The sequence below is a fragment of the Gadus chalcogrammus genome, chromosome 8, assembly GCF_026213295.1.
Source record: "Gadus chalcogrammus isolate NIFS_2021 chromosome 8, NIFS_Gcha_1.0, whole genome shotgun sequence".
Classification (NCBI taxonomy): domain Eukaryota; kingdom Metazoa; phylum Chordata; class Actinopteri; order Gadiformes; family Gadidae; genus Gadus; species Gadus chalcogrammus.
The window spans coordinates 19,555,898-19,581,841 of NC_079419.1; the positions used below are offsets into that span (position 1 = coordinate 19,555,898).

Consider the following 25,944-nt stretch of genomic DNA (forward strand, 5'->3'; position numbering starts at 1 on the left):
CATAAAACATGTTGGGCAGCTGTAGGAGGACAGAAAGAAAAGCCCTCTTTCACGTTCAGTGAGTGTGGGCCACTGAGTGTGCGCTTCTGTTTGTGTCGCAGTGGCGTACCTGCATGTGTGGATCTCGCCTGGCGAGCTCACCTTTGTGCATAACATGATGAGAATATTTCATTTTTCTGCTATTGGAGCCACATAAAGTCACATAATGTCTTCAAACAAATCTTTGTTTAAAATTGTATGTACAATTATTCATGAATCCCGCTGTTGTTATTTAGTTGTGTTATTGTAGATCCTAAATACCCTTCCAAATTTCAATAGGATTTCAGTCAGAGATTTTACCTTATAAGAAATTGCAGTACAATTTATGTTAATGAACATAGCAATAAAATAACATTGACATAAAATTAAGGATCATTATAATAACATTTAGAATACTGTCAATAACCTTTAAGTATAACCTTTATGATACTATAATTGGTGCAGTACTTGTTGAGATAATTGAGTTAAAAGCGATGGCATTAATACAATTATAATATATAGATAATGAGGACACGTAATGTGATCTTCAATTGAAACAGCATTGCCTCTTTCCTACACACCATGTCCATCGTTCTTCCTGCCTCTGTAATAAAAAACACTATCATTCAAAAAGACTCAAACACTGAAAATGCAAAGGGCAAATTCATCCAGCCGACCTGTAATTCAGAAGGGGAAATCGCCACACGGGGATAAATCAGGATTGGTTCTGGAGTGATGTTGGGAACACACTTGTTGTACTTGTAGTTTTAATAAACCTTTTATTCCTATTGTGTTACGCGCAGTTGATCCCTTGACAACGTCCACACACAAACACACAACGTGTGTTCCTGATCTACCAGCGGGGTCTCCGGCAGCGGTCTGCAAGCTGCCAGACGACACGTGAACCAGACTAATGAGACTCAATACCATCGGTTTAATTGCTCATCTCAGCCAAAGGCTGTGAACTATATGGGCCGCTCAGATCAAAACCAATTAAAAGCATTTAATGGCATCTGTGTTAGTGTAAGATCCAGATCACTCCAAGCACAAAACCTTTCCCAAGGGGCACTAATTGATTTGAAAAGAAAAGCTGGTTGTCATAGCTGAATCACGAGTGACTTATTTCTGACGTACATTGGATATCTCTAATGGAGCTCGATATCCGACTGCGACAGGAGACTAATGGTGCAGTGAGGCTTATATTCTGGTGCCAAATTGGCATCACACTAAGACACAGGAGAAAAGCAAGACTAGGAAAATAGTAACCTAGTAAAGACTGGTTAAAACGACCTAAAACCTTTTTCATTGTTCTTGGATCCTTTTGTTTCGATTAATTTGTATTCTCCAATTGGCTAGCAAAAGCAGTTATTGTGATTACCCGACTTGGAATATGGTAGCCTGACATTGTCAGGCCCATCTGAAAATGCGTGTAAGGCTTGCTCCTCTCAGGTCATGTTGGATTTTAAAGGGGCCTTATCAACGGGTGCAGACCAAAATGCCTATGGACGCAATTGGATGGACCGACAACCAATCAGAGTATCTCAACGTGTGACCCATCAACGGCAGGCCGCTTCCGCTTCTCTGTGGAGGCCTCGTATGAGACCAATATCAGAGTACGGGTTGAATTCTCCGGACCTGGCCAGGAATATGGATTTCTCTTGCCGTTAATGATTGAAGATTGTTCCGTATCTTCCAATTTGACCCTAATATTTAATCCCTTTAAGTCGTTATTATTTATCCATTCTTTCAATAAACATTATCTGAATACAAAGCATTTACACTTCCCATAGCTTCTTATTGTGATGGTTAATGAATAATACTAAATTATATAGCTCCCATTATAATTACTCACTTAAAATTGAAACATGCTCTAAATAATGTATTTGTTCCCATAAACACCTGCCAGATGTTGTGTTTGTGTGTGTGTGTGTGTGTGTGTGTGTGTGTGTGTGTGTGTGTGTGTGTGTGTGTGTGTGTGTGTGTGTGTGTGTGTGTGTGTGTGTGTGTGTGTGTGTGTGTGTGTGGTGTGCGAATGTGTGTTTTTGACGTTAGCCTGTCCAATAAGCTCATTAGTGGGGTATGGACAGCATCCCTCATGCAGGCCTCTCACTGGCTGCTTAATGAACAAGCAGTGTCCTTTTTCTTCACTCACTCTGTCATCAACGACTCATCAGCGTTGTTTCCCCGTTGCCCGACCGCCGTTCTGCAGCATCGTTCCTGAATCCCAATAAGGCACTGCGATGCTCCATATATCATTCCTTCATTGAACAGCTTTCTTAAAGGACACAATATTACGGCCCCAGTGCACTTTTTGATTCTATATTCTGCATAATCTTTATGCAGAATAAAGAGCTTGCAGCGGTCAGAGCTGCAAATAGAATGACTTGATTTGACCAATAAGGGTAGTGTATTCCGAATAGTCTTCAGAATACGCACATCAATACGGTGACAATTGATTGCATTCTGCTTATTACGTCTCCGCCCCTCTGTTACTAGTCTGATGCTAATGAAAGATGTGACGGGCTTAAGGGTGAACCGAACCTTAATGGAGCCACCTTCATTAGTCCCCATACCACACTCTATCATGTCTCCTCTGGACCGCTTTGGGCCTTATATAATCGCTTTACAATAGACCGTTAGCAAGCCCGGTGGAGGTTTATTGTACTGTGTCTGTAATTGTATCTGTCAAGTGAGGTATACGTTTCATATACGACTATGATGGGAAAAAGCAGGGGGAGGTGTGCAAAAACCAAAAAGCTCAACACTTAATTAGTTTGTGTCTATATGCACCAAATCAGCAGCCAGCCTGAGAAATGCCTTCTACTCCAAACATGCACGAGAGTCTAACTAATATGAATGTTCGGATCAAATCTACGTTTAATTGCACCGGAGAAAAACCCTAGCACATAATTGGGAAACCTGGTCTGTTTTGACTTCAAAATGAGGAGTTGCTGTTAATAACATTTGGAAAGAGGTATGGGGGAGGAAATTGGATTTGAAGTGTCATTTCAAGTGACATTTCACAATCAAATCTCCTCACGGATAGTGTCTCGCTCTCAGACTAGGGAAGCTAGCTTTAGTCAGGCAGACATACACTCCCGTTAATGCCCAACAACACTCACCTCGACAACTCAAACACAGAGCTTACGTTCCTTCCTGGATAGCTATTGAGGAAATCCCATCACCCTGTTTTCTTTTAAATTACTCACTGAAAAATGTGCAAGCAGAAAACACACAAAGGTTTCAAGGCTTTGCTCCTCAGCACAATGCCACCCAATGGGTGTCACTCTGACCACCGGGCCGTGGCGGCTGCCTCGCCCTCTGGGTCAGCTGGGCTGCCCGCTCACCCTCCCCGAGTGGCTGTGTCCATTTACACTGACAAACATATCGACAAACTGTTGAAGCATAAGACGTGTAAGAAGTGAAATACGTAATTAGAGCAACTAGATGGCCAACAGCTGAAGCTCCTGTTAACACTCTGTGTTTGGTACCGGGAGGTGGTCATACGGGCAACCGAGTCTCTTTTGGTTCCCGGTGATTAAAGGCTCCGTTGGCTAAACCCATCCGTTTACAGCCATGTCGGGGTTGATGATGTATGCTGTGCGAGACGACAGATGCAAGTTCATTCGCTGAGCAGTTCACACAAAACTAAAAGTGACTTTACTGTTTCACAACAAAATGTAAAATTTTTGAAATATCTCTTCAATTTACAAACATTTGAATTACATAATTTAATGCACAATTCAAAAGGGATCGGGATTTGTCCCTTGCCGTTAACTACCGTATCTATTTTTTCCGAACATTGGGGACAGCAGAGGGGAGGGAATCAGGCTCTCTATGGCCGTAGAAACAGAATAAGGCTGTTAAGGGGAGGCTCATATAAGTGAATAATGTTATAATTAACCCTGCCACACCAGAGTTTAGCCATGCTTCCGGTTGTGTGTGTGTGTGCGCGCGTGTGTGCGTGCGTGTGTGCGTGTGTGTGTGTGTGTGTGTGTGTGTGTGTGTGTGTGTGTGTGTGTGTGTGTGTGTGTGTGTGTGTGTGTGTGTGTGTGTGTTTGCATGCCTGCCTGAACCTGTGTGTGTGTGTGTGTGTGTGTGTGTGTGTGTGTGTGTGTGTGTGTGTGTGTGTGTGTGTGTGTGTGTGTGTGTGTGTGTGTGTGTGTGTGTGTGAGTGTGTGTGCATGTGCGTCCAACACATGTCTACCTGCTTGTGTGTATTTGTGTGCATGCGCTGTGGGTGATTGTGTGTCTGTGTGTGTGTGCGCGTGCATGTGTGCCCTTTACTGTGACAAGGTGCAGCTAAAGTGTCTGCACCTTGGTATTACCTCCTCCATGCACTGATGCCTCCCACCAGGGATCTGAATGAAAGCTGCCACAGAGAACTAAACCACAACAGACATTATAGGGAGAAACACAGTAAGATAACCAGGAGATATGTGTGCAAAGAAATATAATGAAATAGAATAGCATGAGAAATATAAATTTAGCAAAAGATTGAAGGATTCAGACCCTACGCAATATATTTTGAATGCTATATGAACTCTTTGCATAACTGAACCGATAAAATAAAGGTCAGATTGGGCATTTGAATCTTGATTTGCAGGTGGAACTTCTTTTGCATTTGTGCATTAAAATGTATGCCGCCAGCTGTGGCAATATATAACGGTCTGGAAATATTCAGAGAAAGGACCGGAGAGGAGCTTAGGCTGTATGGGGGTGGAACAAAAACACAGACTTCAGGATAGAGTAAGCCGGCTGGTGCCAAATCCAAGCAGATTGATAGAGATATACATATCAAAAGTGAACGTGCCTAATCTTGACCTGATAATTTGTATCACAACACGTTCTATTTAGGCTACTGGTTAAGATATAGTGTTGATGGTCAATTCTGTTTTCCCAAATAGTGTCCAATTATTGTCCCCAAAATGAAAGATTCACAGACTAACTGCAACTGTATTGCTTGTATGAAATTGCCCCTCAGCCCAACAAATAGTCTAGTAGTGTGTAACATATTGTCTCTAGTATAGGGAGGAGACACAAAATATGAGTAGCTAACCGGCTGGAGTACAGTAAAGTATGTTTAACAACAAGTGCTCACATGCTTCCAAAACGGCACGTCCGCCATGCATCGCCCGAAGGCAATAACCGAGAGTCAACATGAGCATCAGAGGGTGGTGTTTACATACAACACGGCCATCAGCACAGCCGCGGCCACCTTCAACACACACCCTTATGGACGTGACCTCATGCCTGCGGGAACTCAACAGCTAAACGTCATGATACACACGCGGCTAATCGGATCCCGCTACAATTACAGGGCCCTGACGCAAGATGTATTTGCTAATGGATGGAAACTTTTAAGTAAAAGGCCAAGGAAAGACCCATTGGGAAAATGTTCTGAATTATCTGTTCTGTTTTCTTTTTTTCCATCCATCACTGCACGAGGTAAACAGCCTGGCCCTGCAATGTAGATTTCCATAAAGCAACCAGCTTTAGTTAAATATCAATGGGTCAAGTGTATAGTCTGAAATATATTAATATTTAATAGCATATTACCGATCTGATAAGGCAGAGTTTAAATATTGGAATAGGCCTACATTTTTTAACACCGACATTTTTTTCAATGCAACATTTTTATTTCAATTACAGTTCGTATGCGTCATCATGCAAGCATGTGTGAAATAAATGAATGAATCCTAATCATGAATCTAATCTGGTTTGTTATATTCCACATTTTACCACTTTACATTTAACAATTTTAAATACTGATGCACATAATCCAATATAAACATCCGTGAGAAGCATAGTTACATTTATATTTAGATAAATTATGTTTCAAAGTTAAAGAGTGTGACCAACGATATGAAATTAATATAAAATCGATGTTTGGCGTTTTTTTGCTTTGCTCAAACAAACATTGGCGATTCTAAAAGGGCCATGTGGTTTAAAGGCACTATGACGTAGGCCAATACATTCTCCGTGATAGGTCACCTTCAATGCATGGGCGGGACGGCTCGTCTCTCATTGGTTTAAAGGTTAAATCGCGCTCCACTCGCTATTGGTCCATTCTGCGTGCAGCCTCAATTTGAAAACCCTTCAGAAGTTACAAAGGGATATCACGAAAGAAGACTGCAACAAGGACGTTAATTAAGGTATAACTTTATAATTTAAAAACCCTCGAATCGTTCCAGTCTTTTGCGGATGTAAATAATCATGGTAAATATTGTATTAGTTGGTACAGAGAAGTCGTCGCATTATTTGCCCTATTGCGGACTGCACAAATCCTAGCGCAGCTGTGTTACTGCAGTTCAGTCACTCTGCTCTTGCATTGTGCCATCGCTAAGTGATAAAGCAGTGGTGTGACTAAAGCTAGTTCCTTCTGAAACGTGTTGCTTTAGGAGGGCCAGCACACCGACGAGATGGACGGAGGCGCCGGGGATCAGCTGCAGTGCTGCGCGGCGGTGGAGAGGCTGAACGCCGCGGGTCAGGCCATCAAGCGCCAGGTCATCAGGAAAGCCACTGTTCTCCTGGGTCGTAACGAGTTCCAGGAAATAATCATTCGAATAGAGGATGGTAAAGTGCCTCAAAGCTACGTGCTGAAGGAATTCAAGCTGTTCACCAAGTTTGTCAAGGAGGGGAAATGCACTGTTCAACTGCTACCCGAAAACATCCAGTTGCTCATCTCCAACTGTCCCCCCGACCAACTGAACGTCTTCCTCAAGACCCTCAGTATCAAACATCAAGCATGGCAGACCCTCAAACCCCTGACCTACCGGGATAAACTGAAGGCGGCTCTGCCCCGCAGTTTTGAAACGATCAGCCCTTTACAGCAGAGGGATGTGCAGAAGGCCAACGAACTGAGGAGCAAGGCTGCTTCCAAAGGCCTAGCAGACCGGACTAATAACACGATGAGGACTGTTCCAGGACAACAGGTCAAAAGACCAAGAAGTGACTGTGATTTCAGCCCAGTGAGTTGAATAAACTCAACAATAGTATTATTATATTTCGTTAGAAATTTTGCACGATCTGCTTTACACAATTACATTTTGTTTTCAGAGTAAGGCAAACCCCAGCAAGAGGCCGGTGCTTTCTCTCCCGGCAGCTCGTAAGCTGAACAAAGAACAGGCCGCTGTCCTCACCGCTGTGCTCTCTGGAAAGAATGTATTCTTCACCGGAAGTGCAGGTATTGATGTACATGTGTGTTGTATGTGCTGCCCGTATGAAGCTGTTTGCACACTGCTACAACAAACAGCACAGCCACAACCTTGGGACATGGTTACCAACAAAACCATTCATCTGACAGCAGCTCATCATCACCGCCGAGTACGGCACACTCGCCCAATGTTTTGTTTGTTGCGCAGTGTTTAAAGATTGCTTTTACCGTGATCATGAAGTTGTGAACATTTCCAAACGCCATTGCGTAGTTCTCATGGTCTTTGGAACGGTCTCAAAATTATGAGTAGATAACTACAGATTATACTTCCACACACCCGCCTCCAATCAAAACATCTGAATGTTGCTTTACTCTTTAGGTACAGGAAAGTCTTTTCTCCTGAAGAGAATCGTGGGCTCTCTGCCTCCAAAGAGCACCTACGCCACAGCCAGCACGGGGGTGGCTGCCTGCCACATCGGAGGGACAACACTGCACAGCTTTGCCGGTGAGTTTCACCTGACTGGACAAACGTGTGTGTGTGTGTGTGTGTGTGTGTGTGTGTGAGAGACTGTGTGTGTGTGTCAGTTAGAGACTGTGTGTGTGTCAGTTAGAGACTGTGTGTGTGTCAGTTAGAGACTGTGTGTGTCAGTTAGAGACTGTGTGTGTGTCAGTTAGAGAATGTGTGTGTGTCAGTTAGAGACTGTGTGTGTGTGGGTCAGTTAGAGACTGTGTCAGTTAGAGACTGTCTGTGTGTGTCAGTTAGAGACTGTGTGTGTGTCAGTTAGAGACTGTGTGTGTGTGTCAGTTAGAGACTGTGTGTGTGTGTGCGTCAGTTAGAGACTGTGTGTGTGCGTCAGTTAGAGACTGTGTGTGTGTGTGCGTCAGTTAGAGACTGTGTGTGTGCGTGTCAGTTAGAGACTGTGTGTGTGCGTGTCAGTTAGAGACTGCGTCAGTTAGAGACTGTGTGTGTGTGTCCTGAGATGGAGACGGTGTGTGTGTGTGTTTCAGGGATCGGCTCGGGCGCCGCCCCCCTGGAGCAGTGCATCGAGCTGGCCCAGCGGCCCGGTGTGCTGCCGCACTGGACCCTGTGCCGCCACCTGGTCATCGACGAGGTCTCCATGGTGGACGCCCCGCTGTTTGACAAGCTGGAGGCCATCGCCAGGTACGTACACCGGAGTTCATCTAAAGCTACTCTGGACTGTCCACGGTTTCTTTGAAGAAACTTTGTCATTCACATTGAGGGCATTTGGCAGACGTTTTTCTTACCAAGCTACTGACAATAAGTACATTTCTCAGACGCAGCTCAAAAATATATAACAGTCGGAACAGTAAGGAGGTTCATAGAACCAAGTGCAAATCACTAGTTTAACCCATTCCCCATATACTACAAAGATAGCTAGGATATGATGCTACACAACTTAGTACTTTATTTAAAAAAAAAATGATTCAAGGTGATCCTGAGTCTTTTGTGGAAGCTTGTCAACGACCACGCTAACTCTTTGTCTAGCACCTGAATAGTTATTTATGTTATTCTCAGATTTTGATTGCGTGCATCTCAGGAACTATCCTTTATCATACACTGAATATTCACGTCGGCATCGAGTAGTAAAAAGGTGGCAAAGAACAGCTGTTTGTCCTTGAAAGGGAGAATAGGAGTTAGAAAAAAAGAAACTTTAAATAAGCTTAAAAATTCTGGATCTCTTGAGCCTTTCTGATGCTCTTAGTTTCTGCCTGTATTGATTTTCCATGGGTTGAATTTGATCTTCCTCTCACCGGTTAATGCAGAGGAAAGCCGAACCACGGGCCCTGACATTAAAGGACAAATCCGGTGTTAAATGGATTTGGGATATGTTTGGTATGATAACAAGCGTCTTAGAGTACCATATTAAGCGCTATATAAATTTCATTTATTATTATTATTATTATTATTATTATAACGGGTCGGAACGTTCGTTTTGGAGCACAAAAAACGTATATAGACGCATCCTTCAGTTGGCTGTTTTTAGCCGATTCTATCAAAACGCTATAAACTTGCAACGATGGGGGCATGTGTTATGGTCAAAAAAATCGCTATTTGAAAGCCCCTTAAAAGGGATAGCCCAACTCTTTTTTGGTAGTATAATAAGGGTCTTAACATATAAAACGAGGCATTGATAACTTTGTAAGTGTACTGATTGTTTATTAAAAAGGACATTTTATACACAAAATACCATCAGTAGATCACCCGTCAACGCCATCTTGTTTTTAAGACTCAATAGGTAGTTTGATGTCATGTCAAAATCTGTGTGTTCGTCAGTCAGCAACACACAAGCTCTGTGTTCGCCAATCTACTAAACGAGTCTAAAAATAGGGGCTAAAAACAGCAAATCGTGGCTAAAAACAGCCAACTTAAGAATGCGTCTATACACGCTTTTTTGCTCCCTAACGAACATTCCAACTCGTTATCATACTAAACGTATCCCAGATCCATTTCACACACCTCCCTATTTTGCTCTTGCTGGTGAAGATAGCAGACTGTCTGTCTTATAACCCCCCTTGTATTTAAGAAGGGCTTAAATCTGGTTCTGGCTGGTTTTAACCAGCCTTTACAAATGGTCTCTATAGGGGAGGATTCTTACTATGTGTGGTGCATAAAAAAAAAAAAAAATCACTAGCTGAAAGCATCCCCGGCCTTTATCAACCCTATGGGGGTCACTCCAGATGTGTAACCATTGTTCCATTTTTCCTCTTTTCCACTGACAGTGAAAAGTTTATTTTCCGAAAGATTGTCCAAAAAACAACCCAGTGCTGTGCGTTGTCGTTTTCACAAATTGGTTGAAATGGATTGTCTTTGTCTGATTGTGGGCATGTGTTTGTGTATAGTGCTTGGCTAATGCAGTCCCAATTGAATGGCTGCATTCCCCCTTACTTACACACATTATGTTCTTCCTACTCTAAATGCGTCCTAATCTCCACGTAACTACCCCTGGTTTACGCACCTCACGTTGAACCTTTTTAAATTAGATGGTTTATTCAGATTTGCCGTCAGCCTAATCCTTATTCACTCGTTGTCTGCATTATACACGTTAATAAAAGGATTGGCTTCGTGTCCTGCTGCTGAATATGTGACGGCATTAACTGATCAAGCAAAACAAATGTTTGTCTCGAGGAAATACTGTCCAAGTTCTCATTGAACAGACTACAAGTTCAAAGGCTACAGGCCCAATTCAAAGGCTTATTCTTGCTTTCGGCAGGGGATGCCGCCACAGTCGTGCATCCCTTTTTCCATTACAACATCACTTGACTAATTGGGCCCTCCCACACGGCAGTTCATCTGGTTTCACTTATACCGCAAGGCCTATCTTCTTTCAATCTTACCTCACCAATTTGGCTATTGGAGTATTGAAGTGTGTGCACCTATTCCTTCGGGCCGACTTTTATCCAAATTAAGAAAAGGAGCTGAGAACAATCCCATACCAACGTATTTATTCGTCAGATTCTTCCTGTTGCAGCGGTAACGGTGGATGGATGTCTGCAGTTATTAACGACACAGATCCACAGTTTGCATGCCTTCTGTCTCAAACCTACCGCTTGCGTGACCTCTCTGGTTGTAGGTCTGTGCGGCGTTCAACGGAGCCGTTCGGAGGCATCCAGCTCATCATGTGTGGGGACTTCCTCCAGCTGCCTCCCGTCTCCAAGGGGAAGGAGAAGGCAGCCTTCTGCTTCCAGGTCAGATGATGCCGGAAGGCACTCAAGTATTGGTTGCTGCTGGTGGGATTCTAATGCGGAACTGCGCCAGGAAGCAGCCCAAAGTCACCTAAGGAAGGGGGGGGGGGAATAGAGTATCTCCGGCACCTAGCTTAACGAGATTCTCACTTAGGAAATCTTTGCAATCTTGGTCCTGTCTCAAGGTTCCCCAACCGCTGTTTCCTCCTCTACCACAAGCTTTTTCTAAAAGGTTTTGTGGCTTGATCAAGTTCCAGCAATAAGGTAGTAGCTTCAATCGCCAATCTCTGCAGCCCCCTTCAGCAAGATGCTCATCCCCTAGCTGCTAATTAACGATATTCAATCAACTAATTGAGTTAATAGAAAATGTATATACCGTATAAATATTTGTTGCCTTTTTGAAGCTAAATAGATCAGTTGTTGGGATGTTGTTGGTGCATCCTTGTGTAGAGAGTAGACCTGTCTATATTTACCATAAACCGCTTTAGATTAAGCATCTGCTAAACGTTTACCATCCAAACGCTAGATGGTAAATCGATAGAGTTGCAGATGTCTTCTGTTTGCCGTCCTCTGTACAATTGATCGGTTGCTGGGGACTCTGTCTCCCGAGAGAGCTCAGCCTGACCTCCCCCCCCCTCTGACCGGCTGCAGGCCCGCAGCTGGAGGAAGGTGATCCAGGTGAACATGGAGCTGACGGAGGTGCGGCGACAGACGGACCAGTCATTCATCTCCCTCCTGCAGGCGGTGCGCGTGGGCAGGTACTGTCACACCGCTGGAGGGGTGGATCGTGTTCAGCTTCAAGTCTACATGGTCACACACACGCCAACGTGGTCCCTAGTCGGTTTATGTATTTTTATTATCGAATGTGGGACTGGTCATTCTGTACAGTGGGATACTTATGACACAGTGGTCATGTATGTAGTTGAAGGCATGAGTAAAAATAAGCTCCCAAATAACAATTGTACGAAAAAAGAGCGACAGTAATAAAGGTATAACAGAGGATGGGAAATATGTTTTTGTAATAATTCAATAATTTGTATATTTATTATATCGATGGTTTTCAGGGTCACTGAAGAAATTACCGCAAAGCTGATGGAGAGTGCCTATCACAAAATAGAGAGGGACGGTATCCTGGCAACCAGACTGTGTACGCACAAGGATGACGTGGAGCTCACAAACGAGAACAAACTCAAGCAGTTACCAGGTTTCACGTCTTTTTATTTCTTTAGACTTTTAGTTGGCTGCAACTTCAGCCGTATTATGAGTGGAATATACCTTAGTTAGAGAGACACTAAGATGAGAGACATTGAGGTGACAATTGGCCTTTCTTTTATTGGGTGGGTCGTATTGGGGAGCCTTGACGAGGCAGCTCCAAACAATGGCACAACTGAGACACCTATTTTGTTTCTTAGGATTTTAATTGTACGAGCTGTGCTCTTCTGCCTCTGTCTGTCACCTTTTGTTTTTGTTTTATTCACCTGTCTGACGGGTGTACCATGACTGTGACAGTACTTTTCTTTGTTTTCTCCTTTTGGGGGGCAAATTATTACAGTGATGTTTGCGGTGTTTTAAATAATTGGGGCCATTTCATACGGTAATCTTGTAGATTTTGTTTCATCCTCCTTTTACGGGACCTATGGTGTTTTTAAAAAAACGATTGACGAGAGGGTATGCATGGCGGTAATGGAGCCACCAACACCCAGTTTGGGACATTCATTATACTGCAAGGGCTTCCAACAGTTGGTCATGTAATCTGAGAACATCGAGATGCCACTTTAAGTACCATAAGAACGAATACGATGCAAAATAAATGGAGGGGGAAAGAAAAGCATCGACGCCTACAATTATGCTAACCCAGAAAATTACCATTATGAGTCGACCACTGGAAAACAAAGGTTGCAAAATACAACTGGAACACGCACACCTGTGGTGTGCGTGTTCCAGGTGTATTTTGTGACCTTTTGTTTTTTCTCGTTTTGAGTTGAAGACATTTTTCTTGGCTAGACTGTCATTATGATCTTTCATTTATTATGTTATTGCATGTTGACTAAAGTAGTACAGCACCAATCTATTGTTGTCCTCTCCCCGTCCCTCAGGGTCAGAGCACGTGTTTGAGGCGCTGGACAGCGACCCCTCCCAGGTGAAGACCATCGACGCCCAGAGCCCCGTCAGTAGAGCGCTGCAGCTCAAAGTGGGCGCCCAGGTAGGCCCGAGGGGTCGCCACGCGACTCTGACATGAAGATCTGTTCTTTAACTAGGTCTTATCCTAGCCCTACTTGTGACCCTGAAATACAGTGAATAGCATGATCATACATCATCCTTTTGGGTCACCAAATGATTCTGCTAATAAAACACAATGACTTTCCACCCTTTGTTCTTGATGGAATCGCGGTTAGACCCAACGAATGGTTGTGATCTTGATATTCTGTTCATGCCACACCATTTTGGAGTTGGAAATATCTTAGATTCCCCCTCAAATGGCCAGATGTGACCTAGGCAGTGTATTCTGGACGGACAATATTAAGTGCGTGCCATCCTATCCGAGGGGAAATTGTAATTCTCCATTTGGTGGATGCTACCCTCTCTCCAGTTTAGTCTTCCAAATGACGTATTATCACGGAGGGGGAGAAAAAAATGGACAGAGGTAAACCGGTTGTCATGGTGAGAAATGACATTCGGTTATCAAACCAATTTGGTGCGTTTAGAGAAGGTGTGGTGAACACGTCCACCTGCAGAGAGAGAGAGAGAGAGAGAGAACACTTTCAGCCAGTATGGGGGTGGGGTTCGAGCACTTTGGGAAAATTGGGATTTAGAAATCGTATGTAAATTTATGAGGAGCCATTTTGATATTTCTATAATGATGGCTTATCGCTGAACATCCTGTGTGGTTGTCTCGCATCTGAACCTCGTTGTGCAACCACCAAGTTCTTTTTTTTTTTTTTGAGCAAGCAAGAGTTTGTAATTGCTTTAACTTTTTTGGTTTGTCGGTTTAATGGTACAGTCATAAGTTATCATACTGTCAAGTCCATTTCACAAACCATAAATGGAACCACTTACACCTCACAAATCTCTGGATTTCTATCAACGAATAGCCTTCCCCTGTGAATACTGTCCAGTGGCATGTGGAGGAAGAGGTTTAAAGCGTGTACGTTGTGTTTGCATTCGAAGGTCATGCTCACCAGGAACCTGGAGGTGGAGCGCGGTCTGGTGAACGGAGCGAGGGGAGTGGTGCTGGGCTTTGAACCCGGCAAACAAGGTCAGTATCTATTTGTGTTTATTTATAGGATTATCTGTGCACGACTGTCCGCACCATGTACAGCATATAATAGAATGGAAATGACGTGGTATAGATGTGAGTTCAGGATAGCGTTGTGCGTACGGTGTGGGACTCTCGGACGGGTACTGGGTTCGATCCCCATCGTCCACGGCACGCTGCTCCTTCATGTTGACATGGTCTGGTTAACGGTCACTTGGTTAAATTATATTTGGGGTCAAATCATTACTTAAAGATTAATTAAATTGATCTTAATTTATAGAAATGAGGGACCCCAAACAACCATGTTTTTAAACGAGGGGCCTCAGTTGGTACCAGACACGAGTCCCATCGGACGTACAGACGCGAGTGATGAGTCCTATCAGACGTACAGACGCGAGTCCTATCAGACGTACAGACGCGAGTCCTATCAGACGTACAGACGCGAGTCCTATCAGACGTACAGACGCGAGTCCTATCAGACGTACAGACGCGAGTCCTATCAGACGTACAGACGCGAGTCCTATCAGACGCGAGTCCTATCAGACGTACAGACGCGAGTCCTATCAGACACGAGTCCTATCAGACGTACAGACGCGAGTCCTATCAGACGTACAGACGCGAGTCCTTTCAGATGTGAGTCCTATCAGACGTACAGACATGTCGTGGATCAAATGAACGCTCGATGCCACACTAACTCTCCACCAACCGGACGCAGGTCTGCCCCGCGTGCGTTTCCTGTGTGGCGCCACGGAGGTGCTGAAACGCGAGCGCTGGATGTTCAAGGTTGGGGGCGGGCTCTACGTTAGCCGCCAGCAGCTGCCACTCAAACTGGCCTGGGCCATCTCCATCCACAAGAGTCAGGTGAGCGGGTTCCCCGTGGATCTCCCCGATGGCACACTAGGGGGGGGAATCCCTCCGTCTGCATGGGCTTCGACCACACACATTTAGTTTAGGTGTGTGTGTGTGTGTGTGTGTCTTATAAATGTATAGGCTACTCATGAGTGGGAGGCACTCCTGGGGAAACCGCAGACATTTTCATAATTAATCTTTGGAACCTGATTGTGCATCACCAATAGAAGCACACTCTGCCCTGGCCATTTCCATGACTCATTATTGAATGGGAAGATCACTTGCGTGAGTCATGAGATGAATTGCTCTCCTCGGGGTCTGATTAACGATGCACATTGACATGCAGTGTGTAGAAATATTATGGCATCTAGCGGATCGCAATTAGCAGAAATGTAATATCCCATTCATGATGGTTTTAATCGTAGTAAAATCCCATGACAATAAGAATGGCGTTTTAGTTTCTTTTACCTTATTTTTTTTATGTTTTAGAATGAGGGCTTTATATCTCCATAGGGAGTGGTAATAAAAAAAGAATGTATATCATTTTGGAAGCTTCTACTGGTACCTTACAGGCCAACAACTTCACTTTTACTGCCACTAGCCAGACATCACGCACAAACTCTCTTCTGCCTCAGGTGGTGTTGTACCGGAAATCACCACCCTCTAGAACAATATATCTTTCCTACCGGCACGTTCAGAATTGACCTAAGGTCACTTTCTGGAACGTGATGGGAATCTGTGTAATTGAGTTCATGGGCTATTGCCCAAATGTCACCTTGGTTTGATGCATGTCTTCAATCAAGATGCAGGTGGAATAATGGTGTTTTTCCATTGGCACTGTACACACGATATTCTCTTACAAGACAAATGGCTTGTTGAAATCCGACATTCCATTCACATTAGTAAAGGCTTAAAGACGAAGGTGGACAATATTTCACACTATATGATTGCTGAAATCGATATTCAACGCGTTTCTTTCCTAAAATCAAGGACATCGTGAGGCATATTTTTGAAATGTTATCAATGTGTAAACAGAGCTGATTTAAATAAATCTGCTCTGAGCTTTTGAGATAAAGAAGAAAAAGGGTGAATATTGAACATCAAACTTAATTCCTCATCGCAGATATCATTGTGTGTCGGATCACTTTATGCTAAGCAATACTATAAAACTTAATTGGCAATCAAAGTTAGTGTTGTTGCGTCATCGACTCAGCGTATCATTAGAAGAACGCCCTCAGGCGGGAAGCGCCGGAACCTTGACGTAGTAAAGTGGAAAAACGACATGCGTTGTTAGTGTACACTCCGTTTGGGGAGGGGTGGGTGAGTTCCTTTTGACTTTAGACCAATTGGAAATTGTTGTGAAAATTCTTCAAACTAATGTATTGACAGCGCAACTCCTAATAAAAGATTTACTAAAATTGTAATTAAAAAAATTTGAATAAAGGGTAAAAGTAGTCTCTAGAGAGGCAACACGACAAGTGTACAGGGTTTGAAGCGCTGCGGTGAGCCTGAACAGTGGGCACACTGCTGGGTTAAGAGCAGGGACACGTCCTTGATGGCCCAGCGACAGAAAGGGAGACCACTGCTCTTCTCAGTCCTCTCAGGAAAGTTGATGTGGTATTACTGCATCGGTCCACCGAGGCCATCTCAGTTCCCCTTAAGAGTGACACACAGTGAAATGGTTGCTATAGACAACTAGGGGGTCTGTGACTATGGAACATGATTTATAGAAATAATCCATAACAAAATAGGACATAGCAGAACAATTGGCATTTCAATTTGACGTTTTTAAGTTTCAGTTAAAGTGTCTCTTACTTTACAACCGGATCTTAGACGAAGCTAACCCTTGGCGTGGGCAACCCCAGTAGAGTATTCATTCACTGACGTTGAAGCCCAAGAATAAGACTTGTTTTTGAACGTTGTACCAGGGAATGACGCTGGACTGCGTGGAGATCTCCCTGGCTCGTGTGTTCGAGTGCGGCCAGGCGTACGTGGCCCTCTCCCGAGCAAAGACCCTGGAGGGGCTCAGGGTCATGGACTTTGACCCCCGGGTGGTCCGGGCTGACCCTGACGTCCTCCTCTTCTACAAGCAGCTGAGGAAGGAGAGGCTGCTGATGCAGGTGGGTGTGGAGTCTTAAACGGCTCGGCTTACAAACCTCATCATTGATCACCCCAAACCAGCTGGATACCTTTCTTGTTTACATTTCACAACTCATTTTGTGTATGTAGTTTGGGGATAAAAGTCTTGCCTTTAGGTTATAATGTTGGGTATTATCTTGAAATTGTAATAATTACATATTATTTTTGAAGAAATAATCAATTGAATGTCCCTTGACTTTTTCTGTTTCAAATCAATGCTAAAAGTACAGATTATTCCCTTTCCCTTTTTGTATCTCTATAGGCCTCCATGGATGAATTTGTCGGCAGAAAGAAAAAGGATAACCACTTGCGGTAGTCCCTTGACTTCCTCGCGTGATGGCCTGTGCACTGTTTACTTTAGAGTTCGGCCCTGTCCGTAATGCATCATGTTATGTCCCGAGTGTAACCACGGAATCAATCGGAGCGCTCTCCGGACAGTCGACTGAATTATCAACGGGTAATTGGAGTTATACCTCCCCCTAGTGCCAAAAGTGCAACACAACATTTTATTTATTTTTATATTCATTTTTATTTATAACTGTATGGAGAATGTTTTGCAGAAATAAAGTGTTATTTTAATGATTTTGTAGTAAAATGACTTAAGTTGTGGTCAAAAGAACTGGCAAAAAGGTTTGCAAAGCCTGATAGTAGCTAGTTTCAAGCAGGTTTTCAAATGATCCAGTCATGGTAAAAATGGTATTTGCACATTATCTGGGAAAAGGCTGACTGGCATAAGAGCAAAACAATGCGGTCAAGGAGGTAGCACATTCTCATGTTTGGATACTTTGAGTAATTTCCAAAGTTGTCCATGAGCCCTGGACTTAAGTTCAATATCAACTTGTGCTATAAAGTGTAATTTGCAAGTAAATCAACCTCTTCACTAACTGGATATCGCATAAATGTAGCGAGTCTGACATACAATTTTTCAATCAAGTGATAAGGGATGTTTAGATTTTGAATTGTCACCATCTACCCGTCAATCATGATCGATGTAATGGGCACCCCTGAGCTAGACGGACCCTCGACTTATGTCAAACACAGGAGAAGACCGATTTTCATACTGCTTTTAAAGGAATCACATTCACAACTGGTGGCATAACACCACCCCTTTTAAAGTTTCAGGAACTTGGGTCATGAATAAGGAACAGCACTAAAGTTGATCATAAAATTATTTTATCATGACTTGGTATATCAAGTCAAGTGTTTTCAAAATAAACTGACAGTTAAACAATTTCCCTGAAACGTATTGTACAACTCTAGCATTTTAAACCACTTCCCCGAATCAGTGGACATAACCAACGGAGACTGGACAAGGCAGAAGGTTCACTTGACGCTGTGGAACAGCTTGTGTGCCACCTGTAATAAAGAGATGAATGGTATTTAGTATATATTTAGAAACAATATCCCCATTCACCCATATTGCAGTCTCACATGACTCACAGCAAGTAGAGGCATCATCGTGGCACTATGGATGAGGATTAGGCCTACATATGAACATTTGAGTTCTGACTTTAATCGCAATTCTGACTTTAAAGTCATAAATCCCAAAAAAGATTCACATGTGGCCGTAATCCTCTTCCGTATTGGACCAACATGTGTTGCTCATTGCATAATCATGAGTCAACTCGTTTTATGAACCATTGCACACGTAGACTTATCTTGCATAGCTTCTTCTACGTGTGCCGTGGTACATAAGCAGCTGACTCATAGTTGTGATTCTTTGCAACACCTGTAGTTGTGAGTACGACACCCCGACCTCTGAAAGGCCCCATTAACGTACACAGTGGTCCCGGGCGTGGAGGAAGTCAAACAGCTCCTCGGTGCACTCCTCATTGGTGTTGGACCTGGCGCCCACCCTGGCCTCGCACGTCTCCAGACGCTCCTTGTAGTGCACGCAGTGCTCCGTCTGCTCACACTTCTCTCGTAGTGTATCCAGGGGGTCCTGTGAGGCAACAGTTGGTCACTACACAGGAGTACAAGTTCAAAGCAGTCATCGTGGTCACAGCCTTGTTACGGAGTGCCGCATCATCAGAAAGACCCCATAATGTAATGCAACAGCTGGTGCACAGACACATACCACCAGGTCTTCTTCCTCCTCTTCCTCCTCCTCTTCTTCTTCTGGTGTCTCCTGTCATTAAAAGATTGAGTAGCTGTTATATATTTAGAAGGACATGGTCTGGTCGTTCTACAATATTTGAACCCCAACGAGTAGAAAAATGTTTTTTCAAATTTGAATTATAAAAAAAGGATCATTCAAAAACAAGTGTACATACAATTTATAATATAAACTTGAAACCACGCGAGATGTTGCAACGACACCTTGGTTGACCCCGATATAATTAACCCGGTGCTGGTGCACTGACAAACGAATGTGTTTGACCATTGGTAACATAACATATCCATGAGTATTCATTGTTGATGAATGTCGCATATATATATATAACATTTAAAAAAACAAAGACATACAATTAGCAGTGTAGTCCCATACGGTAATAACAATGGCGCTTGCATGTTCTGTGACTTTGATTACTGGTTACCTCTCATGACACTCCCTAAGTTATATACGATTATGAATTAAATAGTTTACCTCCTCGTCGGGGTCGTCGTACGCGATCATTTTGTTTTCGAAACCCATGATTTAAGTCCCTATTAGGCCGAAATGATCTCCGGAGTGGATTGAATAACTTGGAGGACGTTTTAGGTCACACGCAGGAAACGACTAGAAAGTTAGCCGGATAGGAACGTTGTTCTTGTTCGCTGCAGTTGGTTCCGTGCTCTTATAGCGGTCGGACTTCAAAATGTCGGCGCCGGCGTTCATAAACACAGCATTTCTACTCCGGAAAATTCGGGATTTGCGATCCCTCACACCGAGACGAACACGAGTGAAAACGAAATGGGTATGCTCTTTGTGGCATGTCTTTTCCAAAAATATAATAAATCGACATCAGCTATCTTAAAGCAATGTTTGATCCTCATCCGCAAACTCCACAAGGACATATTCTGTTCATATATTATGGACTGTACAATAGGTTCAGGACTCGTGTATTTACCTTTACCTTATTGGGTAAGCCTCGTGTAAGAATAGACACGAGTCTCCTGTCCAACTCAAGTTTTGTTCAGGGAATGGAATAGGTCTTTACAAAACATATCCTCCATCATATAATCACAATATCGCATGTTATGGACAATCTCATTGAAACACTCACTGTTAAAATAACTGCTAACTGGACCTCTTTTGTGAACCACTCCGAAATGTCAATATCCCTGTCAACAGGCCACCTCCCTGCCCAGGTACCCCGCCACCAACATGGCCCTGCAGTACTTCGACGCCACCTACAGCCTCCAGCTGGGCCGGCTGTGGCCCTCGGTGCGGTGCAGCCTGCTCTCTGAGAGGAAGTACGGAGCTCTGCTCAACAACTTCTCCGACCACCAAGCCGTCGCGTCTGACCTTCAGGAACAGGGCTGCTGGGACTTTGTTAGCCCCGCACAACTGGAGGGTAAGGCAGTGCATTCTTTATTTAATTCATATTTCATTAAAATTGCATTACTCTATAAACTGTACATGTACCTTTTTTAAATAATAATAATAACTGAATGTCAACATTATAAGTTGTGCTCTAATTCTAAGGCAACTGGCCGTCTCATTAATGGCACTTGTCAGACTACGAAATCCCTCCTTTTTTAGAAGTAATACTATGAGATTGCGGTGAAGACTATTTCTCATATGAAATGAGGATGTGTCTTTTCACAGCTCCCTTGTCACCCATCAGACCTGAGATAGAAGGAGGGCCCGAAGACGTAGCCGAGAGGTCTGAGCTCAAGGGGTCTCATGGCAGCAATCAAGACAATTCACCCCTCAGTCTCAGCTCCAACATCAGGTGTTTTGTTTTCCCAAGAGCTGACATCACAAGATTCAAATCGGCCAGGTGACTGTTTCAACTGATAACATTCGTTAATCGATCCTAGTGCAGTCTTAAGTTGTCCGCTTCACCTGTGATGTTAACGTGACTGTACCCTTACCTTTTATAATCAAAATCGATTTGAATTAATGGGAATTAATTGTTAGTTTCCCCTTTTCATTCACATACATATATTTCTGGTAAGTATGTGAGAAGGGAACTTTTAATTTGAAGTGAATCTAAGCAATGAATCCTTCGGTGCGGCTCAGACCAGATCAGACCCGGCTGCTGGGATACTACCTGATGGACGCGGCCTCCGTCCTGCCCTGCCTGGCGCTGGACGTCCAGGAGGGCCACAGCGTGCTGGACCTCTGCGCCGCCCCTGGAGGGAAGACCCTGGCCCTGCTCCAGACGGAGGCCATAAGTACGTTTTCTAGGACTCATTCATTGCTTGATTTGGGCTTCATCTGGGGCAGGATAGTCTAGTCTGGTTGAGGGGGGTTGAGTACTTAACAAGTAGGACTGAGTTTGATCCCCAATGTCCACAGTCTACGGAGAGCGCGAGGCCGAACCCCCTAAACTGCTCCTCAATAACATGCATCTGAATGCACTGCTAATCAATAAAATAAGCAGAAAAATAGGCTAATAATTAAAATACTTTCACCTACCCCTGTGTCTGTTTGTGTGTTGGGTGTGGCTGCTTGAGTGTTTGCGTGCGTGTTTATGTGTGTGTTATTTTCCCAAAGGGTTCCTCAGCGTCAACGACTCCTCCGTGGCCCGGACGTCCCGTCTGAAGAACGTCCTGCACAGCTTTGTTCCCAAGCACCTCCTGTCCACCGACCGGCTGCGGGTCACATCCTTCGATGGCACCCAGTGGTCCGAGTTTGAAAGGAACACCTACGATCGGGTAAGCCATCAGGGTCAGGGGAGCGAATGAGGGTCAGTGGATTGGTCTCCATGGTTGTTGATTAGACGGCAGCACCATGGTGGCTCAGCTGGTAGAGTGAGTACCATTGAGGCCAGTCCTTACCGCAGCGACCAGGGTTTGATTCCTGTCCGTGGTCCTTTGCTACATGTCTTCCCCTCTAACTCCAAGAACTTCCTGTCTATCTCACTCTACAATAAAAAGGATAAAACCTTCACAAATCGTGAAAAAAAAAAAAATACATATTAGTGCTGTCAAGCGATAAATATTTAATTGCGATAATCGCAGTAATGTCATGGTTAACTCACAAGTAATCGCGATTAATCGCAAATCTTTTTTCTATCCCTTGATTTCTTTGTCCCATTAATTGTTCTCATTTTAATGCTCTTATCAACATGGAGAAGTGCATCGGCTTGCCTTGTGCAAATGTTTTTTTATTGATAACAACATTGGCATATACTGATCAAAACAGGACGATACAAAAAAAAAGCGTATAGTGCAATCAAGCGATGAACATGCAAACATACTGCCTTGAACATAGCAGTCAGGCTACTGCTTCTTTGTTTTGAGCCAAAGCAAACATAATAAATTGCGTTAATCGCGCGTTAAAAAAATTAACGCAGTTAAAATCGGTTTGCGTTAATGCCGTTAATAACACGTTTAACTGACAGCACTAATACATACAGTATACATTATGCTCTAATGGTTATCTAACTCAAGCTCAGCTTTGACACCATGATTTGTTTCCTGGCGGTTAGTGAAGTATTGTCTGTGTTGTTGTTGCCTATCCTCTGCCTCGTCCTCAAGGTACTGGTGGACGTGCCTTGTACCACGGACAGACATTCAGCCACAGAGGAGGACAACAACATCTTCAGCAAGATCAGGACGGGCGAGAGGAAGAGGCTCCCCCAGCTGCAGACGGACCTTCTGCTGTGAGGCGACTAACCCAAACCGCTGCAACGCATCAGGCTGGGGGGGGGGGGGGGTCTGGGGAACTAGCACTGCTCTGAGCCTATAGCAATAGTTTGGATTTTGACTGCTGTATTATCAGTAAATATTCCTGGCAAATCGGTTTATGAATATAAAAATAATTATTATCATGGCTACATATTATTATTTTTATCCTTACAGTGAATTAAAATGCATGTTTGTGAAGGAGCCGGTAGAGGCCAGGAATGCTTCCATGCACATGGACAATGTAATAAATAACTTGAACCTGTGCTGGGGGGGTTCTCTCTCCCAGGGCTGGCATCAAAGCAGCCTGTCCAGGGGGGGAGGTGGTGTACTCCACCTGCACCCTCTCCCAGCTCCAGAACCAGTACGTCGTCCAGCAGGCCCTCCACCTGGCCCGCCAGGAGGGCATCCACCTTCAGGTGGGTGTGACACACACACACACACACACACACACACACACACACACACACACACACACACACACACACACACACACACACACACACACACACACTGACATACAACATGTGACACACACACACACACACACACACACTGACATACAACATGTGACACACACACACACACACACACACACACACACACACACACACACACACACACACACACACACACACACACACACACACTGACATACAGCATGAGACACACACACTGACATACAGCATGAGACACACACACACACACTGACAATTTGTTCACAATTTCTTTATTTATTGATTACTGCGAGGTAACAAAAAAGGAGGAACTGCCAATGGTCTAATCTGCTGTGTTTAAAGGGTACTTTGGTACGGAACTACATCAACTAACTTGAAAACCCCAAAATATTTGCTCATACTTTACAAGCATCCCATTGCAATAGTGGTGAAATGATAAATCCGACCATGCATGCAGTGCCTATCCATTATAAGCTCTATACTCTAAGTGTTATTGTTGTTCTTCCAGGTGGTCTCTCTGCAGCCGCTGGTGCGCAGGCTCGGGGGAACCTTCCATTTCGCCCCGGACCTCCTGCTGGGGGAGATGGTCGTCCCCCACCTCACCGCAAACTTCGGACCCCTCTACATTTGCAGGCTGAGGAGGCTGTGCTGAGGCCCACGAGGGGAACAGTGAACCTTCAACGACACGTGCGTGAGGACCACGCCCATTGGCTCTTTGACCGTTGCTATGGCCCAAGGGAAGGCCTAACTCCCCCCACCTCAAAGGCTCTTGTTGTTATGTTGCAGACGGTCTGTTGGTCTGACATTGTTTAATGCAAAGGCCACATTTAGATGAAATACTGGAATGGGTTGACATCTCAATCAACACAACATCCAAATCCCATTTAGGACCATCCTGATCAATATTGTAATAATGGAGACCTGTAGGTCAGCAAAAACAACTATGTAACCAAATATCCAGTATTATCCCCTATTAAAGCAGTACATGAGGCACGTTTACTTCCTGCTTTGAATTTAAGAATAAAAATGAAGGATCCTCTGTGTCCACTAGAGGTCGCCAATGGCACACAGGTGAAAGTACTATCGCTTTCGGCAGTTGATTGGTGTAGAAGAAAACCTCGATATGCTGACAACTTTTTGTCATTCAACCTCATGCCCCTTTTTAAAAAATATCTACATGTTATTCACCAGGTTTGATAACTTTCCCCCACAATATGCTCTACGCTGCAACACGGCGTGTAATGAAAACGGAGGTAATGATACTGGTAATAGCACTTGCTCTGCCTTCCCGTTGTTGAAGCTTCTAGACCTTTTCATTATCATCGTGGAATATCTTATCACCGTCGCTTAAAGGTGAAACGAATTCTGCTCTTCATAACAGAAATGGGAGCAGAGAGAGAGACGGGAGTGAGAGAGAGAGCAGTGGTACCTCTTGTGTTCACTTCCCCTCATCGATGACCCCCCTTTACGTTGGGCTGGCCAGGCAATGTAGCGTGAAAGAGGTGTGTGTGTGTGTGTGTGTGTGTGTGTGTGTGTGTGTGTGTGTGTGTGTGTGTGTGTGTGTGTGTGTGTGTGTGTGTGTGTGTGTGTGTGTGTGTGTGTGTGTGTGTGTGCCTGCCTAACGAGTCGGGGGGGCCCCACCCAAGTGTCATCGGTGTCCCACTGTCATTAAGCGGCTCTGCAGAGCCAGAGCTGGGGCCCCGGGAGCGCTGGGGCCCCTGGCTGGCTGGCTCCCAGATGAACATTAAAGAGCCGGGGAGGAGAGGAGCTAAAATGGGGGGGGCGGTCGCGCTTGGTGTTGAACCCCCACACACTCCGTCCTTTTTATTCCACAGATGACTGCAGATGATTTTCTGTGCGATTGTGAGTGATTACTGTATTACCGCCCTAAAAGGGGGATGTAACGGCGACTGCGGAGGGAATTAATGACTCATAAAAACTCTATATTCTCTCTGTGTATTGAGTGCCTCCGTCTCGCGGGTCCCGAATGCCTATGCACGCATCTTGTGATTACCTAAACCTTTTGTAAATATGTGTTTCCTATGGGCGCGCCCATAAATTTACATGTTTTAGCAGTCGGGAGATGGTGCACTATTAGGGCTGAGTTATTCTCCACGCAGCCTCTCCAAACACTGTGTCTGGCTGGCTGCTTTATTATTGAATTAGCCAATGATGCGCTGTGTGTTTGTATCTCTCGGTGTCTGGGAGATATATGCTGTGTATTAAAAGATGATGGGTTTAACACCAAATAACTATCTTGTGCGGCCCAATGTACTTTGTCAATAAAGCGTTTTCTGTTTACTGAATCATTGGGACTTGTAATTTTTTTTTTACTTGTTTTTCTCTAGATGCTAAAACATAAATATGCATATTATATTTCCACTCTAATTGTTGTTGTGTTATACATATCGAGTGATCATTGAACCTAATTACACACTACGCTATTCTACAGTTCAAATTGCTTTAAGATGGAATACAGTTGAGGGGATATCGTGGGCGTTTAAGTGTTGGTTGTGCGGGCTGTGAGGATGAAGGCATCAGAGGGGGGGTGGGGGTGGAGAAGATGCCCCGCTAGTGGGGGGGGG

General features: G+C 44.2%; 3 protein-coding genes across 4 annotated transcripts; 2 read left to right on the forward strand and 1 right to left on the reverse strand.

Moving 5' to 3' along the window:
• Nucleotides 1–6,078: 6,078 nt before the first annotated feature.
• On the forward strand, nucleotides 6,079–18,344 carry pif1 (PIF1 5'-to-3' DNA helicase homolog (S. cerevisiae)). Its single transcript, XM_056596777.1, has 13 exons — nucleotides 6,079–6,173; nucleotides 6,420–6,989; nucleotides 7,078–7,204; nucleotides 7,554–7,679; nucleotides 8,183–8,336; nucleotides 10,768–10,882; nucleotides 11,531–11,637; nucleotides 11,944–12,083; nucleotides 12,976–13,082; nucleotides 14,048–14,135; nucleotides 14,851–14,996; nucleotides 16,913–17,104; nucleotides 17,386–18,344. The coding sequence occupies exons 2-13, from the start codon at nucleotides 6,441–6,443 to the stop codon at nucleotides 17,437–17,439; spliced, it is 1,905 nt and encodes a 634-aa protein (XP_056452752.1). The 5' UTR covers nucleotides 6,079–6,173; nucleotides 6,420–6,440; the 3' UTR covers nucleotides 17,440–18,344.
• Nucleotides 17,642–19,875, reverse strand: LOC130387604 (cytochrome b-c1 complex subunit 6, mitochondrial-like). The gene is made up of 4 exons (XM_056596780.1): nucleotides 19,711–19,875; nucleotides 19,201–19,251; nucleotides 18,904–19,065; nucleotides 17,642–18,479 (listed from the first exon to the last, which is right to left on the reverse strand). The coding sequence occupies exons 1-4, from the start codon at nucleotides 19,756–19,758 to the stop codon at nucleotides 18,447–18,449; spliced, it is 294 nt and encodes a 97-aa protein (XP_056452755.1). The 5' UTR covers nucleotides 19,759–19,875; the 3' UTR covers nucleotides 17,642–18,446.
• Nucleotides 19,876–19,878: 3 nt separating this feature from the next.
• On the forward strand, nucleotides 19,879–25,663 carry nsun4 (NOP2/Sun RNA methyltransferase 4). 2 transcript variants are annotated; one of them, XM_056596778.1, is made up of 8 exons: nucleotides 19,879–20,020; nucleotides 20,398–20,620; nucleotides 20,875–21,049; nucleotides 21,292–21,446; nucleotides 21,769–21,929; nucleotides 22,755–22,879; nucleotides 23,191–23,320; nucleotides 23,868–25,663. In XM_056596778.1, the coding sequence occupies exons 1-8, from the start codon at nucleotides 19,922–19,924 to the stop codon at nucleotides 24,009–24,011; spliced, it is 1,212 nt and encodes a 403-aa protein (XP_056452753.1). In that variant the 5' UTR covers nucleotides 19,879–19,921; the 3' UTR covers nucleotides 24,012–25,663. The 2 variants fall into 2 exon arrangements, with proteins under 2 accessions (XP_056452753.1, XP_056452754.1); XM_056596779.1 differs by having other exon boundaries at nucleotides 19,933–20,020; nucleotides 20,415–20,620; nucleotides 23,868–25,655.
• Nucleotides 25,664–25,944: the final 281 nt, after the last annotated feature.

What these genes read in the sequence shown, in the direction of transcription:
- LOC130387604 (XM_056596780.1), bottom strand. Translation starts at nt 19,758, where the DNA reads ATGGGTTTCGAAAACAAAATGATCGCGTACGACGACCCCGACGAGGAG. An exon ending in ACGACGACCCCGACGAGGAG is followed by an intron (nt 19,252 to 19,710) that starts GTAAACTATTTA and finishes TTTTAATGACAG; the next exon opens with GAGACACCAGAAGAAGAAGA. An exon ending in AGGAGGAAGAAGACCTGGTG is followed by an intron (nt 19,066 to 19,200) that starts GTATGTGTCTGT and finishes GTTGCCTCACAG; the next exon opens with GACCCCCTGGATACACTACG.
- pif1 (XM_056596777.1), top strand. Translation starts at nt 6,441, where the DNA reads ATGGACGGAGGCGCCGGGGATCAGCTGCAGTGCTGCGCGGCGGTGGAG. An exon ending in AGCTCAAAGTGGGCGCCCAG is followed by an intron (nt 13,083 to 14,047) that starts GTAGGCCCGAGG and finishes TTGCATTCGAAG; the next exon opens with GTCATGCTCACCAGGAACCT. An exon ending in CTTTGAACCCGGCAAACAAG is followed by an intron (nt 14,136 to 14,850) that starts GTCAGTATCTAT and finishes AACCGGACGCAG; the next exon opens with GTCTGCCCCGCGTGCGTTTC.
- nsun4 (XM_056596778.1), top strand. Translation starts at nt 19,922, where the DNA reads ATGTCGGCGCCGGCGTTCATAAACACAGCATTTCTACTCCGGAAAATT. An exon ending in AAAGGAACACCTACGATCGG is followed by an intron (nt 21,930 to 22,754) that starts GTAAGCCATCAG and finishes CTCGTCCTCAAG; the next exon opens with GTACTGGTGGACGTGCCTTG. An exon ending in CTGCAGACGGACCTTCTGCT is followed by an intron (nt 22,880 to 23,190) that starts GTGAGGCGACTA and finishes TCTCTCTCCCAG; the next exon opens with GGCTGGCATCAAAGCAGCCT.